General features: G+C 43.2%; 3 protein-coding genes across 3 annotated transcripts in view; 1 reads left to right on the top strand and 2 right to left on the bottom strand.

Moving 5' to 3' along the window:
* Nucleotides 1-23,265, top strand: part of LOC131402530 (adhesion G protein-coupled receptor E4-like) — a 494,190-nt gene that overhangs the window by 72,870 nt on the left and 398,055 nt on the right. The window lies entirely within an intron of this gene.
* The window catches only part of LOC131402526 (centrosomal protein kizuna-like), a 283,064-nt gene that overhangs the window by 65,786 nt on the left and 194,013 nt on the right, over nt 1-23,265 (bottom strand). The window contains 1 exon segment of the mRNA XM_058537229.1: nt 298-901. Within this exon segment, the coding sequence (XP_058393212.1) occupies nt 298-895 (598 nt within the window). The 5' untranslated portion in view covers nt 896-901.
* The window catches only part of LOC131402539 (5'-3' exoribonuclease 2-like), a 141,438-nt gene that overhangs the window by 116,499 nt on the left and 1,674 nt on the right, over nt 1-23,265 (bottom strand). The window contains exons 2-3 of the mRNA XM_058537234.1: nt 13,137-13,201; nt 8,746-8,783 (exon numbers count right to left, since the gene is read on the bottom strand). Coding sequence (XP_058393217.1) covers nt 8,746-8,783; nt 13,137-13,201 — 103 coding nt within the window. The remainder of the gene's footprint in view (nt 1-8,745; nt 8,784-13,136; nt 13,202-23,265) is intronic.

Raw genomic sequence — 23,265 nt, 5'->3', positions numbered from 1 at the left:
AAATATTTTATTAAATATATTAAAAATATAACAATGAGTTTAAAAATCAGAGAATTCGCTTGTAAGAATATTTCCACATACATATTTAAGAATTCATTAGAATGGAATTTGTTGGCAAAGTCACCACTGTACTTTGTTTTTTGACAAAAGATAAAATTAGAGAGTACACTTTGTTCTTACATAAGACCACTACCACCCAGAAAAACTAAATACCAACAAAAATCAGCAAACAATCTCAGCCTCTCACCCCACCTGAGAAACCTTCCTGAGCAGAATGCTTCTCTTGAGAACACTTACTTTCAGATGCACAGTATTCTGAGACTGATATCGGAGCGACTGGTAGTCTGGCACTGTCTTCCTTGACTTCAATATGTTCCCGTGTCAGTATTTCTCCCTCTGATGCCCCTGATCTGCTGGAACTGTCACACTTTAAATCAGTGGTTCTGCTCCCTGGACGTAATCTTCCCCGTAACAGGGAATGGAGTTCAGCAGACTTTTTGCTTTCAAATAAATTACTCTTGCCGTGACGTGAGTTGCTTCCTATCTCCAAGCAATGAGTCTGTTCCTCCTCAGACAATGGGCTGGCTGTGACTGGCGTTTTCTCACCAATCTGAAGAGATGTCCTTCCATCTATTTTGTCAGACTTATTTAAGCACTGTGTGCCACTATTAGTGCAGACTACATAGCTGTCTGTCACATCACTGCTCTGGGCTGTCTGTTGCTGTGAACGTGGGTCAAGAATTGTTCTGAAGTTCTTCGTGGGTTGGGGAGATTTCTGCTCTGTACTAACATCTCCAGCGCTTGAGATGGCTGACATTTGGCGGCCCATAAAGATTGTTGCTGGTTGATACAATCCTCTTGACACAGCTGTCCCCAAGTTAATCCCTGCCTGCATTGCAACCTGCAGCACCAAAAGAGACGTGAGTTAAATGTATTGTGTATGAACAATTAGGTTGTTTAGGTTGTTTTCAGAAATGAAATGAGGAAAAGGAAGCATCACCATTGAAATCAACAGCTACCATGTTTATAAAACTCACGGCTTCCTACAAAATGAATGAGCAAAAAACTGGTATAGTCCATACTCTTTAATTTTAAAAACAGTGTTGGTTCACAAAGCAAATATTGTCAAGGAACTATGGAATCTATATTTTTCAAAAAGAAATGCATACATTGCACAACTATGTGAATGTACTTAACGCCACTGAATTGTACACTTAAATGTGGTTAAGATGGTAAATTTTATGTTATGTATATTTTAGCACAAGCAAAAAAAAAAAAGCTGTGAGTTCTAGCCACTTTCCTCAGAGATGCTCAGATTTGATGGAGCTAGGAAGGTACCTGATGGAAAAAAAAAAAAAGGGAGAGGGAGAGAAAGAGATGCATACAAAGGACTACCAGAGGTTTCAAAACTCTATTTCTGGTAATATGTGTAATATAAAAAACCCTCCAATAATAACATTCAAGATTGCATTATAATATTCTGCATATGTGCAAACAGCCATAATTTCTAGTCAACCTCAAATAACAACAACAGTTTTTCCTGAACATTTTCAAATAATTTTAAATACATTTAAAGCAATTTAAATTTACTGGCACGTCTATCAGGAGAATGAACATTGTCTCTTCCTTGAAAAGAGAGAGGGGAGGGGAGAGGTGGAAAAAGAAACAGAAGCAATTGGTTCAGTGGCTTGATCAAGGACGCACAGTGGGAAGCAGAACTGGAAGTAACAACCCTGAAGCCTTGAGGAATTTAAGTGCTTTTCTTCCAAAGAGACCAAAGCATCTCCACATATACAGTAGCATTTAGTTCACAGAGCCCTACAGAATAGATGGGGAGACATATTTGCACCCCTTTTCTGCATATGGAAAAACTGAGGCCCAAATGTTCAGACAGAAAATGCCATAAACACAGCTGAAACAGAATCAGGTGTTGCTTCTCTTCAAATATACCATCTCTTCTATTCCAAAAAATAAAAGAAACAACTTTGATGTTAAAAACAAATGAACAGAGATGTCAGAGAAAATGGTAGAATAAGAACCTCTCAAAATTCTATGTTTCATAAAAGAAACAGTGACACTGGAAAACATCTTCGACACTGGAAAATAACTTAGAATTCTGGAGATTAACCACAGGCTTGCAGCAATCAGGGGAGCATTTACTCAAGAAAAACAACTGAATCTTGGTAGGAACAGTACACTTTATGGTGCTTTATCTTGTCCTATTCTCATTTCCCACTCTTCAGGTCTGCGGTAACTTTGAAAATCCACAGCCTGTAACCCAGCAGTCTAACAGCTACTGGAAGGAGTGGAAAAGAGATGGAATTCCTTCAACACCCCATTCTCAGAGAACTGTCATTACGTGACTTATCTGGTGGTTTCCTGGAAGGCTACACTCACAAGACTGTCTTTTTTTGACTTGACTTGAAGCTCACACAGTGCAAAAAGCCTTCTCCTTGGGGGTATTTGTCAAAAATAATCAGAGACAGGGGCTGGCCCAGTGGCGCAGGCGGTTAAGTGCACGCACTCTGCTGCGGCAGCCCGGGGTTCGCCGGTTCGGATCCCCAGCATGCACCGACGCACTGCTTGTCGAGCCATGCTGTGGCGGCGTCCCATATAAAGTGGAGGAAGATGAGCACGGATGTTAGCTTAGGGCCAGTCTTCCTCAGAAAAAAGAGGAGGATTGGCATCAGATGTTAGCTCAGGGCTGATCTCCCTCACAAAAAAAAAAAAAAAAAAAAAAAAAATCAGAGACAATTGTTTAACATCAAGGCTGTATATAAAAGTTGGGCAGTAGATAACAGTTGGGCAAACAACAGGCTAACTAAAAACCTTAAAAGGAAAAGCTGGTTAACAAGATGTCCATAGGGGGCTTTGAAAAGCTCCAACACACTCCTGGAAATCCAGATGGCCACCTGCACGCTCAGGCCTTGGGCATGCTCAGGAAAAGTCCTGAGAAGGGCCTAAGCTCTCACCTCAGGCTTGCCCGGAGGCTCTGTGCAAGCACTTAGTAAAGGTCAAGGTGGAATCGTAAACTGCCTGGATGAGGGCTGAAGGTGTGCCCGAAGACACACTCAAAGCCCCTTGGCAAAGACTGTGAAACTTACTGGTTTTAGGCATTTCAAAAAACTCTGTCTAATCACCAAGACAAAAAACAACAAATGTTGGAGAGGATGTGGAGAAACAGGAACCCTCATACACAGCTGGTGGGAATGCAAATTGGTGCAGCCTCTATGGAAAACGGTATGGAGATTCCTCAAAGAATTAAAAATAGAGATGCCCTATGATCCAGCCATCCCACTACTGGGAATCTATCCAACGCACCTGAAATCAACAATCCAAAGAGGCTTATGCACCCCTATGTTCATTGCAGCATTATTCACCATAGCCAAGAAGTGGAAGCAACCTAAGTGTCCCTCGACTGACAATTGGATTAAGAAAATGTGGTATATATATACAACGGAATACTACTCAGCCATAAAAAAAGACAAAATCGTCCCATTTGCAACAACATGGATGGGCCTGGAGCGTAATATGTTAAGTGAAATAAGCCAGAAAGAGAAAGACAAACACTGTATGATCTCATTCATATGTGGAATATAAACCAACACATGGACAGAGAAAACTGGACTGTGGTTACCAGGGGCAGTGGGGGTGGGGGGTGGGCACAAGGGGTGAAGGGAGTCATATATATGGTGATGGACAAACAAAAATGTACAACCCAATATTTCACAATTTTAGAAACCATTAAAACATCAATTAAAAAAAAAAAAGAGAGAGAAACCTCCACAGAAAACCCCCAAAATGAAATGGTAGTCAGAAACACAAAGGAAGAGAAACAATGGAAATATAGATTAGGTGGGATTAAGCCCTCATGTATCAATAATCACTCTAAATGTAAATTGATTGCATTCTCCAATCAACAGACACAGAGTGCTGGGGTGGATTAGAAAACAAGACCCAACAATATGCTGCCTCCAGGAAACACATCTCAGCTCTAAAAACAAACAGGCTCAGAATGAAGGGATGGGAGACAATACTCCAAGCAAATGGCAAATAAAAGAAACTAGGTGTTGCCATACTTATACCAGACAAAGCAGACTTCAAGATAAAAAAGACTATGAGAGACAAAGAGGGGCAGTATATAATGATAAAGGGGACTTTCCACCCAGAGGACATAACACTTATAAAGATATATGCACCTAACACAGCAGCACAAAAGAATATAAAGCAACTATTAATAGACCTAAAGGGAGAAATTAACAGCAACACAATAATAACAGGGGACGTGAACAACCCACTTACATCCATGGATAGATCATGCAGAGAAAGGCAACAAGTAAATAGTGGAATTAAATGAAACATATGATCAGATGAACTTAATTGATATATATAGGGCATACCCTCCTAAAACAGCAGAATACATGTTCTTCTTAAGTGCACATGGAACATTCTCAAAGATAGACCATATGTTGTGAAACAAGGCAAGCCTGAATAAATTTAAGATTGAAATCATATCAAGCCTCTTTTCTGACCACAATGCTATGACACTAGAAATCAACTACAAGAAAAAAGATGGGGAAGTCACAAATATGTGGAGACTAAAGAACACGTGACTGAAGAACCATTGGATCAATGAACAAATCAAAGGAGAAATCAAAAAATACCTGAAGACAAATGAAAATGAAAAGACAACAAAAGAACTCTTACAGGATGCAGCAAAAGCAGTTCTAAGAAGGAAATTCATAGCAATACAAGCGCACCTCAACAAACAAGAAAAATACCAAATAAGTAACCTTAAACTACACCTAATAGAACCAGAAAATGAAGAACAAATGAAGCCCAAAGTCAGCAGAATGAGGGAAATAATAAAAATTAGAGCAGAAATAAATGAAATAGAGACTAAAAAAACAGTAGAAAGGATCAATGAAACAAAGAGCTGGTTCTTTGAGAAGATTGAAACAAAATTGACAGACCCTTAGCCAGACTCACTAAGAAAAAAAGAGAGAAGGCTCAAAGACATAAAATTAGAAATGAAAGAGGAGAAATTACAACAGATACCACAGAAATCCAAAGGACAGTAAGAGAATACACTGAACAACTTACATGCCACCAAATAGGATAACCTAAAAGAAATAGATAAATTCTTAGATTCCTACAACCTCCCAAAACTGAATCAAGAAGAAATAGAGTAAATGAACAGACCAATCACAAGTAAAGAGATCAAAATGCTCATCAAAAACCTCCCAAAAAACAAAAGTCCAGGACCAGATGGCTTCTCTGGAGAATTGTACCAAATATTCAAACAAGATTTAATACCCATGCTTCTCAAACTATTCCAAACAGTTGAAGAAGATGGAACACTTCCTAATTCATTCTATGAGGCCAACATCACCCTGACAGCAAAAGCAGATAAGGATAGCACAAAGAAGGAATATTACAGGCCAATATCACTGATGAACACAGATGCAAAAATACTCAACTAAATATCAGCAAATCGAACACAGCAATGTATTAAAAGGATCATATACCATGATCAAGTGGAAATTATACCAAGGATGCAGGGATGGTTCAACATCCGCAAATCAATCAATGTGATACACCACATTAACAAAATGAGGAATAAAAGTCACATGATCCTCTCCACAGATGCAGAGAAAGGATTTGACAAGATCCAACATACATTTATGATAATAACTCTCAATAAAATGGGTATAGAAGGAAAGTACCTCAACACAATAAAGGCCATATATCACAAACCCACAGCCAACATCATACTTAATGGTGAAAAACTTAAAGCCATTCCTCTGAGAACAGGAAGAAGACAAAGGTGCCCATTATCGCCACTCCCATTCAACATAGTACTGGAGGTTTTGGCCAGAGCAATTAGGCCGGAAAAAGAAATAAAAGGAATCCAAATTGGAAAGGAAGAAATGAAACTCTTGCTGTTTGCAGATGACATGATTGTAATTAGAGAAAACCCTAAAGAATCCATCAGAAAACTATTAGAAATAATCAACAACTACAGCAAAGTTGCAGCATACAAAATCAACTTACCAAATCAGTTGCAATTCTATACTCTAATAATGAACTAACAGATAGAGAACTCAAGAATACAATCCCATTTACAATTGCAACAAAAAGAAAAAAGTGTCTAGGGATAAATTTAACCAAAGAGGTTAAAGACCTATACAATGAAAACTAGAAGACATTATTGAAAGAAATCAATGATGACCTGAAGTAATTGGAAGATATTCCATGCACATGGATTGGAAGAATAAACACAGTTAAAATGTCCATATTACCTAAAGTAATCTACAGATTCAATGCAATCCCAATCAGAATCCCAATGACCTTCTTCATAGAAATAGAACACAGAATCCTAAAATATACATGGAATAACAAAAGACCTCGAACAACCAAAGCAATCCTGAGAAGAAAGAACAAAGCTGGGGGCATCACAATCCTAACTTGAAAATATATTACATAGCTACAGTAATCAAAATGGCATAGTACTGGCACAAAAGCAGACTCATAGATCAATGGAACAGAACTGAAAGCCCAGAAAGAAAACCACACATCTGTGGTCAGTTAATCTCTGACAAAGGAGCCAAGATCATACAATGGAGAAAGGAAAGTCTCTTCAATAAATGCTATTGGGAAAACTGGACAGCCACATGCAAAAGAATGAAAGTAGATCATTATCTTCCACCATACACAAAAATTAACTCGAAATGGATAAAAGACTTGAATCTAACACTTGAAACCATAAAACTCCTAGAAGAAAATATACGCAGTACAGTCTTTGACATCGGTCTTAGCAGCACCCTTCCCAATACCATGTCTACTCAGGCAAGGGAAAGAAAAGAAAAAATATACAAATGGGACTACATGAGACTAAAAGGCTTCTGCAAGGCAAAAGAAACAATGAACAAAATGAAAAGACAGGGCCAGCCCTATGGCTTAGTGGTTAATTGCGTGCGCTCCGCTACTGGCGGCCCAGGTTCGGATCCTGGACGCGCACAGACGCACCCCTTGTCCGGCCATGCTGAGGCTGCGTCCCACATACAGCAACTAGAAGGATCTGCAATTATGACATACAACCATCAACTAGGACTTTGGGGGGAAAAAAAAGGAGGAGGATTGGCAATAGATGTTAGCTCAGAGCCGGTCTTCCTCAGAAAAAAAAGAGGAGGATTAGCACGGATGTTAGCACAGGGCTGATCTTCCTCACAAAAAAAAAAATGAAAAGAAAACCCACCAACTGGGAGAAAATATTTGCAAATCACATATCTGACAAGGGATTGATTTCCAAAATATATAAACAACTCATACAACCCAACAAGAAACAAACAGACAATCCAATCTAAAAATGGGCAGAGGATATGAACAGACATTTTTCCAAAGAAGATATAGAGAAGGCCAACAGACACATGAAAAGATGTATAACATCACTAATTATTAGGGATATTCAAATCAAAACTATAATGAGAGATCACCTTACACCTATCAGAATGGCTATAATTCCCAAGACAAAAAATAACAAACGTTGGAGAGGATAAGGAGAAAAGGGCACACTCACACACTGCTGGTGGGAATGCAAACTGGTGCAGCCACCAGGGAAAACAGTATGGAGATTTCTCAAAAAATTAAAAATAGAAATACCATACTTTTGAGCTATCCCACTACTGGGTATTCACCGAAAGAAATTGAAATCAACAATTCAAAGAGATTTATGCACCCCTGTGTTCACTGAGGCATTATTCACAATAGCCAAGACATGGAAGCAACCCAAGTGCCCTGCTACAGATGAATGGATAAAGAAGATGTGGTATGTATTATATACAATGGAATACAACTCAGCCAGAAACAAAAGACAAGATCGTCCTGTTTGCAACAACCTGGATGGACCTGGAGGGTAAGATGTTAAATGAAATAAGCCAGACAAAGACAAATATGCATTATTTCACTCATATGTAAAAGATAAACATACACAGGGATAAAGAGAACAGATTAGTGGTTACCAGAGGGGATGGTGGCTGGGGGTTGAGTGAAAGAGTTAAAGGGGCACATATGCATGGTGATGGATAAAAGTTAGACTACTGTTAGTGAGCACGATGCAGTCTATACAGAAATTCACAAATAATAATGAACACCTGAAATTACACAATGTTAAAACCCTTTATAATTTCAATAAAATAATTAAAAAAGAAAAAAATAATAATTCATCCTTTTTTATGGTTATATAGTATTCCACTGTGGGGAAATACCACACTTTGTGTATCCGTTCACCAGTAGATGGACATTTGGGTTGTTTTCTGTTTTTGTATACTATAAATAGGTTGTTATCTACATGTGTGTACAAGTCTGTGTATAGACCTACGGGTTTATTTCCCTTGGATAGATTCCTAGGGCAGGAATGGCTGGGTAGACTTATGTAATTATTAAAGACGCATCCAAGCTATTTTTCACCAGCACTCGATGAGAGTTTCAGTGACTTGAAATCTTCAACAACACTTGCTATAGTCAGTCTTTTTACTTTTAGCCATCCTCAAGTGTGGTGGAATCTCATGATGACTGTCACTTTCATTTACCCAATGACTCATGTTGTGAAGGAGAAGGCGAGCCACACACAGACTGGGAGAAAACATCTGCAATACATATCCCTAGAAAAGGACGTGGATTTATAATATATAAAGAGCTCTTATAACCCAATAGTAAGAAGACAAGCAACACGTCATGGCTTACCAGGAGACAGCAGATCAGGCCTGTGATGAGCACCAGGATTCCCGGGAGGCAGATGAGGATGAGGGCCCAGAAGGGGAGGTCTGGGGAGACAAATGGTGGGGTGAGCCACCTCCTGTCATCGCCCCAGGGCTCCTGCTGACCCCACTGTGCCTCAACTGTCCTTGACAAGGGTTGGCCAACTTTCCTCATCATCCAAGACCCTGTGCGCATGGTTCTCTTCGATGAGGCACAGCATCAAGATACTCGCCCCCTACCGTGGGCTGGGGCTTCCTGCAGGTTTACCAGGCTTCTCAGTCAAGGTGTCCTCTCTGTTGGGAGAATATTCTGGAAGTGAATCAAATGGAGAATGCATGTGAGTGTGGTTCACTCTTTTTAACAGAACTTTTTAGACACAGAAAAATAAAGGGAACAGTCTCATAAACATCCATCATCTAGATTTAACCATGTATATTCCATCCAATTAAAACAATATTTTATCAATGTATAAATTATTAACACTTGCCAACCTTGATTCATCCCATGTTTTCAATGAAATATTAAAGTCAAGTAGACATCATCATGTTTCACCCCATTTTAGTTTCCATCTCTAAAACGTGACCACACATTCCTACAAAATCCAAGACCATTATCACAGAACAAAAGTTTAGTAAATTAAACCAAATTCATAACTCTGGGCACAGAGGATTGAATTTGAGCTGGACTTTCTTATGACGGCCGGGGGGAGAATGGGTCATCACAGTTGGCAAGCCTATGGGATCTCTCTAAATTTGTAAATTCCCACTCAAAAGTGTTCTTCCCTGCCTAGAAACACATTCATCCCCTTCTCCTTTATCTATTTGCTTAATATTCATTTTCTAGGATTAACCTACAATGTAATATCCTGCGGGAAGACTTCTCTGATTTCCGCCTGCAAGTATGAGTTTTTTCACATCAATTAATTGATAATTTTCAATTCTCTATTCTTGTTATTGCCAGCTACAACATAAACTCCAGGAGGGTAGGACACACAGCACCCAGTGGGCTTGGGGGGAGGGTGCATGTCCCCCTTCTTGTACCTCTAGCCAGACAACCTCTTAGAGGTGTGCTGTCTGATATGGAGCAGCAAAAAGTCTCTTTTTGAATTAAAATTAATTTTAGTTAAATAAAATAAAAATTCTGGTACCTCAGTAATATTAAAACTCAGTAACAATAAAGACCAGTCCCAATACCGTCCTTCGAGCACTCAACAGCAATATGTGGCTATGCACTGGACAGCACAGATATAGAACATTCCACCACTGCAGAAAGTTCTAGCACATTGGTGCTCATCTAGAGCGGGACTTGGCAAACTATAGCCTGTGGATCAGTAACCACATGACCCCCAAACCTGTAAGTCTGCTTCACACACAGCTGGAGGCCCTCACTGACCATCTGGCCCAGTGGTTTTCAGTGCAGAGATGAGGAAACAAAAGTCCAGAGAAGGGAGGTGACTACTATGTCACAGAGCTGTCTAGGAGAAAGTGAGGGCCTCCTATATTACACCGGTGTCCTTTTCTCTCTCTCAACGGTGGGTAAAGACTGGGGGACTATGCCACCTCCTGCCAGCCTGAGAAGGTTCAATGCTCTCTCAGCCCCAGGCATCCAGAGTCCCCAGAAAGGCCTCACTTCCTTTCCCAATGACCAGGGAGCCTTACCATCCCCAAGGACACTCTTCCTGTCCAGGGTCAAGTTCTGCAGCTGGGTACCATTCTGGCTCAGCTGCAGGAATTCCTCATAGATGGCAACTCTGTCCAGTCTCTGTGCCAAGGCGACAAGGTACACAGGGAGTCCACTCCAGTGTGGTTACTGTGGGGGACAGACCTGGAAGGACACAAGGGATGAACAAGGGTGTCTGGAATTCTACCCTGAATCTAGATTCCCTGCTTCTGGGTCCTGTTCAAGAGAACTTTCTGCAATAATGTAAACATTTGCCTGCACTACCAAATACACTCATTATTAGCCCCATGTTGTTATTGAGCACTTAAAATGTGGCTAGTGTGTGTGAGTGAGGAACTGAATTTCCCATGTAATTTCATTTCAAGTAATTAATTTATAAACAAATAACCACAGGGAGAACATTTTTGAAACTTTGGAGTAAGGACTTCTGCAAATGCATAAAAACAATGAGAACACTGGTAAAAATGGTCGAAATCAACTTTTCAGAAGTCTAGAAATTAATCAAAGGCTTGTAAGACTCTGAGGAGGGTTTAGTGAAGACACACGGTGGAATCTTGATAAAGGGAGCAAACTTCGTGGCACTATAACTTGCACTATTCCCATCCTGCTCTCACAATATCCTCCATAACTTTGAAAACCGTCAGTCTCAGAACCATGGTGGCTGAGACAACCCGCAGCACAGCAGCCATAATGGGTGTGGAGCTCTGAAAAGACCTCTCCCCACCCAACTGCAACTAGCTGACCTGCCTGGCAGCTCCCCGAAAACGCCCCATGTTCAGGGCTTGTTGTTACTAGACTCAGAGCTTGCCCAGGGAGGAAAGTCTGTCCCCAGGGCACTTGCTAAAAACAATCAGGGCTAATTGTTTTCTATTGTAGTTGCCTGAGGGAGTGACACCAGGAGAGGCAGGCAAGAGGTGAGCCAAAAACTTAGAAGAAAAATTGGGGGAATGAGATGTCCACAGGGGGCTTTGAAAATCTCCAGTGTATTTGTGGGCATCTAGAAGGCCACAAGGGCTCAGGAATGTGGCACGCCCAGGACAGACTTGAGAACGTCTGAATCTCTCACCTCTAGTTGGAGCGGTGGCTTAATATCTGAAAACTTGATTATGTAATACACCATATTAATAGAATAACGGCCAATACCACGTAATCTCGACCATATACATAGAAAAGAATTTCACAAAATACAACACCCTTCATGTCTAAAAAAGAAAACACTCAACAAATTAGGAATAGAAAAAAACTTTCTCAACCTATAAATAGCTTCAATGAAAAACCCACAGCTAACACCATATGCAATGCGGAAAGACTGAAAATTTCCCCCTAAGACCAGGGACAAGACCATGATGTCTTCCCTCATCTGATATCTTAATCACAGGTACTAGAGTTTCTAATGAGGGCAATTAGGCAAGAAAAAGGAATAAAAGAAACCCAGATTGGAAGGGAAATGGTAAAACTATTTGTTTTGCAGAGGTGAAGATATTGTATATACAAAAACCTAAAAAATACAGCCCCCCCCACACACAATATGTGAATCGTATCCCAAGAGGTGTATAAAAAATTTAAATTGCCCCATGTGGTTAGTGGCTCCACTATTGGAGAGCACAGTTAGACTGCTGATATTTGTTGAAAGTCTCCAAAAGAGGAGGAGGAGGAGGATGCTGGAGGTTGGTGGCCCCAAATGTTAATGCTTTTCTCAACCCCCGAAAACCTATGGAAGGAGATGGTAGGATTAGCTGACAGGGATGTGGGGGAGAATGGGCACCATGTCAGTGACTTCCAGATCAAGGATGTGTCACGGGAGCTCAGAGCCATCAGCCACCAGCTCAGCCAATGCTTCCAATATCCTCAACCTACATCAAGTCGGTGACCAGGCAGGAGTGGAATATGTCTCACAGCTGGCTGCCTCTGTAGAGCTTGGTGACCTAGAACAAACGCGAGGGAGAGTGGGAGAGATGGAGGTCTCCTGGAGACGCAGGGGGCCACTGGAGCCGGTGAAAGATCACAGACCTTGGGGCAAGGGAGACCTGATTTCAAATCCTGGCTCTGCCCCTAACTCATTGTGTGACCTTAGACACAATACTCCTCTTTCTGAGCTTCAGTTTACCCATGTGAGAAATGGGGAAGGCAGCTAGGACATCACCTCTGGAAACTGAGAGAACCCAGACACGCAGGGAAAGTGAAGGACTGAAACAACCATGTAACAGATGTAAGTCAGACGGAGGAATGAGGGTGCCTTCAGGGCAAGGAGAGACGGGACAGGGGAGACCCCACCTGGTCCTGGGTGTCCCTCAGCAGGGCGGTGTACTCCGAGAATGTGGGCTCCAGGTTGCTGAGGTTCCAGCTGATGCTGGGGAAATGCAGCTGGTGTTCTCTCTGCATGCATAAACTCCAGGGTGCAGAGCCTGGAGCCACCGAGAGGAAGAGCAGACACGTGGAGACTGTCAGCTCCCAGCACAGAGGCATGGTGGCCCAAGGGGTCACGGCGGTGGGTGCAGACAGCGTCCACTCAGGTGGCTCCCCCATCCTTCTCAGGCCTGGGGAGAGAGGTACGTGGGGAATCTAGAGAGAGGTCCTGAAACCTCTGGAGTGGGGGCCAGAACAGGAAGGAGGAAATGGGAGGACAGTGGGGAGACTGAGAGAGGGGTGGTCACAAAAGTGGTCATTAGGGGCAAATGCTCAGGGGAGGGTCTTACCTGAGGGAGACCGGTCTGAAACGTGTAGAAGGGGCCCCGGCTGCTCTCCTTGAACAAGGATCCAGCTGGGGAGGAAGGAGGAGGAGGATGAGCAGGAGGGACAGGGGTTGGGGGAGGGGCTGGGTGGGATTTAACCCACCAGGAGCTGCTGGGACCAGGGTCTCCCCAGGCTCTGCAGGACCCTCTCAGTGGAGTTGAACGTGGCTGAGCCATTGCTCCTGTCTGATGAATACTGGAGGGTGGAGATGGGGAAGGTGACTGTGAGGGTCTTCAGGTTGTGCCCCAGAGCTGCAAGACGAGAGGGAGAGCGATGGCCATCACTGAGAGCTGGCCTGAGACCACACCAGAGTCCTGCACTCATTATCATCTGTCGTCTTCTCTCCCAGAGGCACCACCACCCACCCGTGTGGTCACCCAAGTCAGAACCAGCACATCTGCTCAGCTCCTCCTCCCTCCCAGTAACACCCATTCACCTTGAACACTGGTCCTCACATACACTCCCTCTCCATCCCTGTCCCAGCTCAGGGGACTTAACTTCCTTCACCCGGACCAACACCCCAGCAGGCTCACTGGATGCTCTGTCTAAAGGATGTTCTACATGGACCACTAGAAGAATCTTTCTGAAATGAATACCTCACTAGGGCCACCACTGCTCCAGTACCACCCGTGGCTCCCTATGGCCTTCAGTGTTTAGTTCAACCTTCTTGACCTGGCACTCAAGGCTCTACTCAATCTGGCTCCTGCTGACCTTTCAGTCTCATTTTATCCATCTACTGCGGGTTAAACTCCATGCTTCACGCAACCCAAATTCATTTCAATTCTCCCCATAGGGGATGTTGTTTCTGGTGCAAGCCTTTGCTCATGGAATCCTCTCTGCCAGAAAAACTCTTCATCCTCTACCTGCCTGGGTCCCTCCTGCTCATTCTTAAAGACTCTATTCAGGTGCAACTTTCTCTAGCAAGCTCTTCCTCTGCAAACTATGCCAGGTGCCTCTTCCCGAAACCTCCCACACAGTGTTATATTGGTGTGTTAATTTCACAAGGCTAGGGGCTCTCTGAGGGCTGGCCTCAGACTGAACCATTGGTATAATCTTTGTGATCAGCACCATTTCCTCAAAACCAGAATCTCACACTGTGGCTGCCCAGCTCCTGGATCACAACTGGCTGGTGGAGGAGTGGGGCCGGAGAGCTTCTCTTGGGAAGGAAAAGGGGCCCCCAGACACCTGTGGTGGCTTCTGGTGGCACAGGTGATGATGAAGTATGCAGGGACGTGGTGGCTGGCTCGGGAGCTGTGGCGAGGGCTGTCATCAGGGAGGGACAGAGTGGGAGGAGCCCCCAGGCTCACCCGGGCTCCAGCAGTGGCTGTCCCAGGACCACCATTCACAGGTGAAGCATACATGAGAGTGAGGGGAGGGGTGACTGTGTGAGTAGAGGGATGAGCAAGCCTGTGGATGAGAGGAGCCCGAGAGAGAGAGATATGTGAACAAGAGAGACTGAACACAGAGGAGAGACACATGGACGGGCAGAACACTGGACAGACGGATGGGATACCTGGAAAAGGAGGACCAAGGGCGGGGCTTCAGGAGAATTAAAGTGAAAACCACGTGGGGTCAGAATGTGGTGGAGAATATGTCTGTCACTAAGGCTTTCTCACCCTGGGCTGGGACTCTCCACCAGAACACGGAGAGAGAGAAGGGATGAGTTAGGGCCCTTCCAGGTCCTTCTCTCACCAAGGACAGCGGGTGCAGGAGAACCACTGCTCCCCAACCCCAAATGGGGATGGAACCCAGGAGATGAGGGCCAGGAATACTCACTGGTAGTAGTCAGGGCCACAGCTCCATAGGTGTCAGCTGTGGAGAGAAGGCGAGAGGAGCTGAGCAAGAGCTGGGGTGAACATAAAGGATTAAAGGAGAGGGAGGATGTAGGGAGCTTTGTGGGGAAGCAGAAGGGAAAGCAGAGGGGAAGAGTGGAGGGGTGTTCAGGGGGGAGGCAACGAGATGGAAGGTGGCTGGCCCCAGTCATCACCCCAGAAGACTGCACCCCGACCAGAAGGAGACAGAGATGGATCACAGCTCACTTTAGAGCAATGGAGGCAACACAGAACTATGATAGGGACAGAGAGCACGGCTGTAGCCCAGCCCCTCAACACTGACATAGAGGCTGTCCCCATCCAGGATGAAGGAGCCCAGGTGGGGGACGCCCTGGCTCTCATGGCTCAGCTCCCAGTAGAGTTGCTCTCTGTCCAGCCCAGGACCTGCAGGGGTCAGAGTGGAAGGTACAGACAATGTCCACCCCACTGGCTGCCCACCCTTCTCAAGCCTGAGGGAGGAAGAACATGGGGACGTGGAATATTGAGCAGGGGTCCTTCTGAGGGTGGAAAGCGAGAGAGTGGAGGGGGAGGAGCCTGAGGGAGAGGCTGAAGGGGCTGCTCTGATGCCTGGAGGGGCTCTCCTCGGTGTCTCCCGTCTGAGACAACCCCCTCACAAGTAAGGCCTGACTTCCTTTAAGATGTGGAGGGAGGCCTGTGAGTGGCTAAGTGGGGTGAACACACAGACCTGGGTGAGGGGGCGCCTGCAGGTCTGCACGGACAGCAGCGAGGAGCACAGTCAGTGCCCTGTGCCATCTGACACATCCAAGCAAGAAAGTACCGTTACCTTCTCGCAGTTCTACACTCCAAGGTCTTCTCTTTCTCCTTCTTTCCTACTCCACAGCCATCACCCAGGCCTAGGGAACAATCACCTTATTCGTAACCTTCTTCCCAACACCTCCTATCTGCCTCTTAAGTCTTCATTCTTAAGCCTCAAGTCCATTTTAACCCACGTGCTTAGACCAAACGCCAATCACATCACCCATCTGCTCGCACCTCTCCAGTGTCTTCCCACTGGTCTTAGAACAGAGTCCAAAGTCACGCCTGACCTGGTCCAGCCTGTTCCCCTCGCTGGTCTGGCTCACACCCCTCCCCCTGTGTTGACTCGGCTCAGCCATCCCTCTTTCAGGTCATGGACACACCAGGCTCTCTGCTTCAGGGGTGTCCTCCTGCGGGTCCCTCTGCCTGAAACGCTCTCTTGAACACACTCCCACACCCTCACTCCAGTCTAACCCTCCAACCACCTAAATCCAGTCCCAACTCCAGCTCTCAAGCTAAATATCAGTCCTTCTCAAGAGCGCTTCCCTGCCCCCTCCGGTTTAGTCCCCTTGTGCCAAACTCCCAAATCACTCTCATCATGAACTGTCTACAATCCAAATTCCCTAACAGAATATAAATCCCATGGAGGTGGGACAAGGTCTGTTTGGTTCTCCAGGTCCCCACGCATCTGGCCCAGGGCCTGGCTCATCAGATGAGGAACCATCCTGGTCTGAACGCTAAATGTCCTGTGTCCTGGAAAACCCCTCTGTTCTGAATAAATGAGGATGGTGGGTCACCATAAATTGTGCACTCAAAGAATATCTACTGCATGACAAGCACACATTCCCTCAAGAACGTCCCAGGAATGCTAGAATGAAAAAGGCACACAGACATACACACACAATTAGGAGAGGCCAACAATTATATATAAAATTACTTAACAAGATTGTCTTCAACGTGAATCACCAGACTGTTATTTCAGAAAGGATTCAAGAAGCAAAGTTAATTCCCTTTAGAATGTGAGGTGGAGAGGACAATCTTGTTGGAGACTAGTGCCCTACCCTTCTATCTAAAAGGTGTTGCTTAATATTCCTCCAAATGATTTGAAATCTCATAAACAACAACAATATGCTGAAAATAAATCCGGCTGCTGGTCAATTTAACTTTACATTTCTGTTACTAACATAAAGAAGTTCAAATCATATTTTTCTCCAGGTGTCTGTAAGATTTTGAATCTTTGTGGAGCATTTACAGGTCTTTAGAAGTCAAATTGAATAGGCCTGAGGAATGTTGCTGAGCATCCCTGCTAATATTTAATGAGATGTCTTGTAATACTACATATACACGTAAAACATTTATATATTTATATTTATATATGAAATCCTGACTTTTGAGAATTCGGAATGCAGGTAAGTCTATATTTCTTTACTGTTACACATATTTACACTTATTTACATATATTTGTTTAATGTGTTCTTCTCTGCAAATAACTGTATTTTCTGAATTATTTACACACACAGAGCCTCACAAACCTTACCATCTTTCCCTTGAATATAATCCATCAAACATAAATAATTTTCCTCATGATACCCTCACTCTCAGTGAGTCCTTGTGCTGACAACCTGAGCCCAGGAAAGCCCACTGGCAGGTCTTCTGCACAGCGGAGGCTGCTGGAACCTGTTGGTACGAGGTCCACAGGGTACTCACCTGGTCACACAGAAATCCACGGATCAGCGAGGACAGGTGGACCCTGAGCCTGGTTTCAACTCAAACTTGAGCCCCACAGACACTTTTCTTTTCTAACAGAAAAAAAAAACAAAGACTGCTTTTGAGGCCTTTTACAGGGAGTAATACAGGTGATGGAAGGAAAGCCCACCCCACTTACTTTTCTTGTTCGTATTTACTGATTTAACTGTAACTGTTGGCTGAGACTGGATTTTCCCGATTCCTGTCCAGTCACCTGCTCCCCAAGATGGGAGAAGCAGCTCCGTGGTGTGTGCACTTGAGTCGCTCAACTCACTTGGCTGGACAGAGACTTTTTGGTGACTCCGGACCCTTTAAACAAGCTTGTCATTTATGGCCCCTGTAAGTGGCTGGCTGACTGGGAAACAATTCCCACACTTCATTCAGGGCTCGGGAGATTTTCAGGCCCTGGAGCAGGTCTCCCAACCTCCGCACCATTGACATCTGGGGCCGGATGATTCTCTGTCGGGCCGTCCTGGGCCCTGGAGGACGCTGAGCAGCATCCCTGCCTCCCCCTCTAGATGCCAGGAGCGCCCCCATTAGTAACAACCCAAACACCGCCTCCAGACGCGGATAAGCGCCCTGGGGACAAAATCACACGGAGGACGGTGACGGGGACTCTGAGGAGGGGCCGGCGGCGTCCGGAGCCGGGAGGAACAGCAGCCTCGGGCGCCCTGACGAACAGCCCGGGGGAAACGGGGCTCCGGGGGGACGGAGGGACGCCGGGCCCTGACGGGGCTGCCCGCGGCCCAGGCCCCTCCCTGGACCGCGACCGGAGCCGGGACCGCCCGCCACTCACCGCGCGTCGCCCCTTCGGCCGAAGGTCCACGGGAATGCCGTCCGCGCCGAGAAGACTGGACACACCGCGCAGACCTCCCGCTCCATCCACGGCGCCGCCCGCGCTTCCGCTTCCGGTCTCGGGCGGGCGTTCGGGGAGGACGGACGTTTGGGGGCTCCGGGTTGAGGCGGCGGGCGGGGCGGGGCCGCGCACCCCAGCCTCGGGGGAGGTCTCCAGTGTCTAGAGTGAGTGCGAAGCTGGGACGCGGGCTGGGTCAGCACCAGGGACAGGGACGGAATCTAGGGGCGGGAACCAGTTCTAGGGGCGGGCTGTGGGCGGGCACAAGGGTGTGAGTGACACCAGGCCCGGGGGTGGGGGGGACAAGGGTGCGGGCGGGGCAATGAGCCGGGACCAGGCTGCGGGCGGAACCAGGCCAGGAGGTTGTCCGCAGAGACCAGTTCCAGGGGCGGGAAGAGGCGGGGGTGGGGCTGGAATAAGTCTGGCCGACTTCACAGTGGGAGGAAATCAGCTCCAGGGGCGGGGCTGGAGGCGATGCTTTCCGTGCACCCCTAGACTGTACAGGTAGCTGGATGTTGAATAGCTTTTCTTCATTCCTTTCCCTAAACCTGGAGTCATTCTATCATGGCCTTTTTTTTAATTCTTTCACTATTTTTTTGTAAAAAGTGATATCTATGACATCATTCATCAAGTAAATAACAAATGGAATGAAACCTATTTCCTTCTCCATCTTTATAATGCAACAATTGTGCTTTTATTTTTTCTGGCACAAAGAATCATCGTAGTAAATTACTCTGGTCTTTTTTATGGGATATAATAAATATTTTTTAAAAGACACTTTTAGATTTTTTTCTTTTTAATTTATAGCCAGATGCATTCTAACAACAAACATAATTTGTAAACATGCTCTCTCCTCCAGCCCATTATTATTTCTGTAATATGTTATTTCATGAATTATCTTACTGGACAGAACATTTAGCAATGTAGAGACAACTTTGGTAATAAGTATATATGAATTGTTTGCTGTTTTGTTTGGTAAGACTGGAATATTGTACTTTAAATATGATGGGATTTTTTTTCATTATTTACCTATTCCATCATCATCCATGATCAGTCTTTTATCATCTCATTCCAGTCATATTAGTCATATTCTGAATGTCTGAATATGCCACATGAAAACATTTAAAAAAACTTTATTGAGGTATGACTGACATACAAAAAGCTGTACATATTTAATGTATACAACTTAATGTGTTCGGAGATAATATACACCCGTGAAACCATCACTACTCAAGTCCTTAACCTATTCATCACCCCCAAATGTTTCCTCCTGTCCTCTTTAATTTTTTTATTTAACTTCCTTTTTTAAAATACTTTTTTTCTTTTGAGGTAGGAATACTTAACATAAATCTACCCTCCTAGTAAATTTTTAAGTCTACAGTACAGTATTGTGAACTATCGGCCCATGTTGGATGGTAGGTCTCCAGAACTTATTAATCTTGCATAACTTTTGTTGCTCAAACATCTGTTGCCAAGAGGCCCTCTTCATCTTTAACTGAAAAATCCCCCCATATTTTTAAAAGCTCAACTCAAACATAAGCTTTCCATGAAGAATTATCTGATTTATCCAAGTAACACTATCTACTCTTGTTGACTCTGCTAACCTCTAACTACCTTTATTTTGGCACTTTTCAAATTGCCCTGCTATTCTTTTTCACATGTACCTCACTATGATTTCTTGGAAAGCAGAGCCTTTATCTTATCAAGTTTGCATGCTCAGTTCATTGTTTATGTCTTCTACTAGAGTAATAATAATATAATATGTCCATTCATTTATTGAATCTTTAGTTCTGGTTTTTGCACACCTACTATGTGTAAGGCATAGTGCTCGCCACCTTGGGTGTAAAGATATGAATAGGAGGCATGTGCTAAAGACACCCACGCTTACTTCCATCATAATTCCATGTGTGTTATTCTGTGATCCAGATGAGTATACGGTGCTACGGAATCTCTAAGTGTTTGCCTAACACATCATGTGGTTTAAGGGTTGTATTCCCTTGAGAAGAGCTGCTTCAGCAGAACCTAACAATGTGAGTATAAGGAAGCCAGATCAAGGTAACTCCCAACATGGAAACGATGTATTGATTTCCTAAATGAATGTATTGAATGAGTGAATGAAATAATAGAAAATAATGAAGAAATGTGATGCTATTGGTTACTCTCAGATCCTTTACATTTTATTTGGAGACAAAGAAGAGGTGAGAGAAAGTGATTGTGTAATTTTGCCAGTTCATACCTGTCTGATTACATATTTCTCTCTCTGGGCACAATACACAGACAAAGCAGCAGGTAGCTCTCTCTTCCTGAGGGATGTGTCTGAATCCTGGCTGACAGAACGTCCTACACCCAGAGTGGGGAGTTTGAAAGAAGAGAATTATTGATGATACTGAACAATACTATATAATTGGATAATATTTTTTTATTTAATAATATTGAATAATTGATAATATTGTTTAAATTATCTCAAAACTTATCTTAGAGATCACCTATAAGATTTGACATGATTGATGCACCCAGGGAAAGCAAATTAAAATCAAGGTCAATCTGCAGAAAAGAGTTCCCAACACGAAAATACGTACTGATTTAAAAAATTTTCCATCTCAATGACTAGGACACTTGTTTGTTTTATGGAATGGGGCATCTGGCAATAACAAATGTGATTCTGAATATGGTATTCCAGGATTACTTTTTTGAACTATAAGCAGATTTTACCTTAATAAAAAATAATATTTTAATTCATACAATGCATTTATATGAGAATTGTTTGATTAGTACAAATTGTAATTATTGAATTTATTTAGTAATGTATTTAATGTCAGGTAGATTATACACCAAAGACACAGGGACAGGCTTGAATGATATAATATAGCATCTTGAGGGATGGCTTACAAGACTGAGTTCTAAAGGGAAATCTGAAGAAGAGGAAGAATGCAGTTCCTTGGGAGCCAAAAGAATCTTTTTTTCTGATGGTGAATTTTTCTACAAGAATGTATAAAGTTGGGATGAAGAGATGGAAATATAAGGAAAATTAATAAAATATTGAAATATTAAAAAAAACCCTCAATGTCAATTCTTTTGATTTTCGTTAAAGAGAATAAAATTTGTTTTCTGGAAGAAAAGCGTATGGCAAAAGACAATTTGAATTGTATCTTTAAATCATCAAAAGTCTAGGTCGTCAGCATCTGTTATATCTTCAGGGCACAATGCATGCAGAGCAATAAATTTGCAAGCACGTGAGATTGACACTTTTTCAGCTTAAATGGGAATTCAATCAATTTTTTATCAGCTCATCCTATTAAATTGGTAGCCTCACTGTCCTGCTGTAATGTATAAAGCATTTCAAAATTCCGGAATATCTCTTTAATTACAAGTGTCCTTTCAATATCTCTTGGACAGTAAGAAAAATTATATCAACAAATGAGAATTTTGTTATGAGTTAAATGATTTCACCATTATTTTCATATATGCTCTCTATCTTGTGATGTAGATGATTAATCCAAGATTGACTTGTCTGCAACCTTTTTGAATCGCATGGCCCAGTCTATCAGCTCCTCATGTATGATGAAACCTTGACCACGTGGTTCCTGGGGAACAAACTCCCTTACTTTCACCTGAAGTCCAAGACCTTTAGGAAAATCATATAGTTCAGAATTACATGCTGTGACACAGAGTTTCTTTTCTCATCCAGTGACACGTGAGCTCCAGTGCTTTTTTTAAATTGGGTGTTTCTTAGGAATGGGTGGAGCTAAAAGGGAGACATAATTGGGAAATGAAATGAGCATGGAAATTGAAGGCAGAAAACCCAGATTCGAACTGGTGGGGATACTGAGTTGCCCAGCAATTAGATTTTTTTCCCTCTATATTAGTCATCCTCTGAATAAGTTCAATTTGGGGAGTGTTTACTATTCTGCACGCTTAAGGAAGCAGGCATTCTTGTCTGCCCTCAGAGAGCACATGGTGAGGTTTAAACCATTCCTGAAGATTCCACGTCCAGGGAGTGCTGTGGAGCTAAACCTGAGCTGCACCTTGAGCAATGAGGTTTGCTTTAGGGGTGCTAGGGAGTTTCCTCGAGCTCAAGAAGAGACAAAGAAAGACAGCCTGCTTCTTCCTACCTTTGAACAAAATATTTTATTAAATGAGAGAGAAGAGATGAAAGCTCCTAGTACAGAATCTTCACGCATTAATTGATATAATTTCTATATAAATGTACAACTGATATTTGTATAATACATAACTATATATATGGTTGTATATATACATGAACAAATATATATTCACAACAAATGTGTGTATTTAGATCTGACATGACATTCACTTCCTCATACCTGAAAGCAAGAGTTTCATGACACATTATTCATAGGTTTTGGATTTATGTAAGTCTAGGTTCATGTACAAATTCATCTAAGTAGAATTGATAAGGACTTGGGGAATTAAAATATATTTCATAGTATTGGGGTTCTGATCTGTAAAAAGGGGATCAAACTCCTTGCTTCCAAAAGTCATTTTAAATTTCAATGGGGAAATATTTATTTAGCTATCAGTAGCCTTTCTAGAAAAATGCAGGAAGTTCAAATAAATTGTCCTTTCCCCAGAAGCATTTAAGATATCAAGGGATAGGGCCAGAACTAGATTTTGGAAATCCCTGAATTTTTTAATTCCCTGGGATGAATTGTCATTGTTTTCTCTTGAACACTTACCTCTCACAGTGAAAGTTTTTAATCAATTATTTCTAGTTAAAAGAGTTGACACTGTTGCTAATTAGACCCTACAATCATTAGAGGTTTACTTGCAACCTGTAAGAAAGAACAGTAATTCATTATGCACAAGTCACTGCTGATCTGTGACAATGTGACAATCACAATTCGATACCCAAATAAAATAACTCTCGGATCCTAAAAGAACAAT

Source organism: Diceros bicornis, unplaced genomic scaffold (genome assembly GCF_020826845.1).
Source record: "Diceros bicornis minor isolate mBicDic1 unplaced genomic scaffold, mDicBic1.mat.cur scaffold_124_ctg1, whole genome shotgun sequence".
Taxonomy (NCBI): Eukaryota; Metazoa; Chordata; class Mammalia; order Perissodactyla; family Rhinocerotidae; genus Diceros; species Diceros bicornis.
This window is presented reverse-complemented; position numbering and strand designations above follow the sequence as displayed.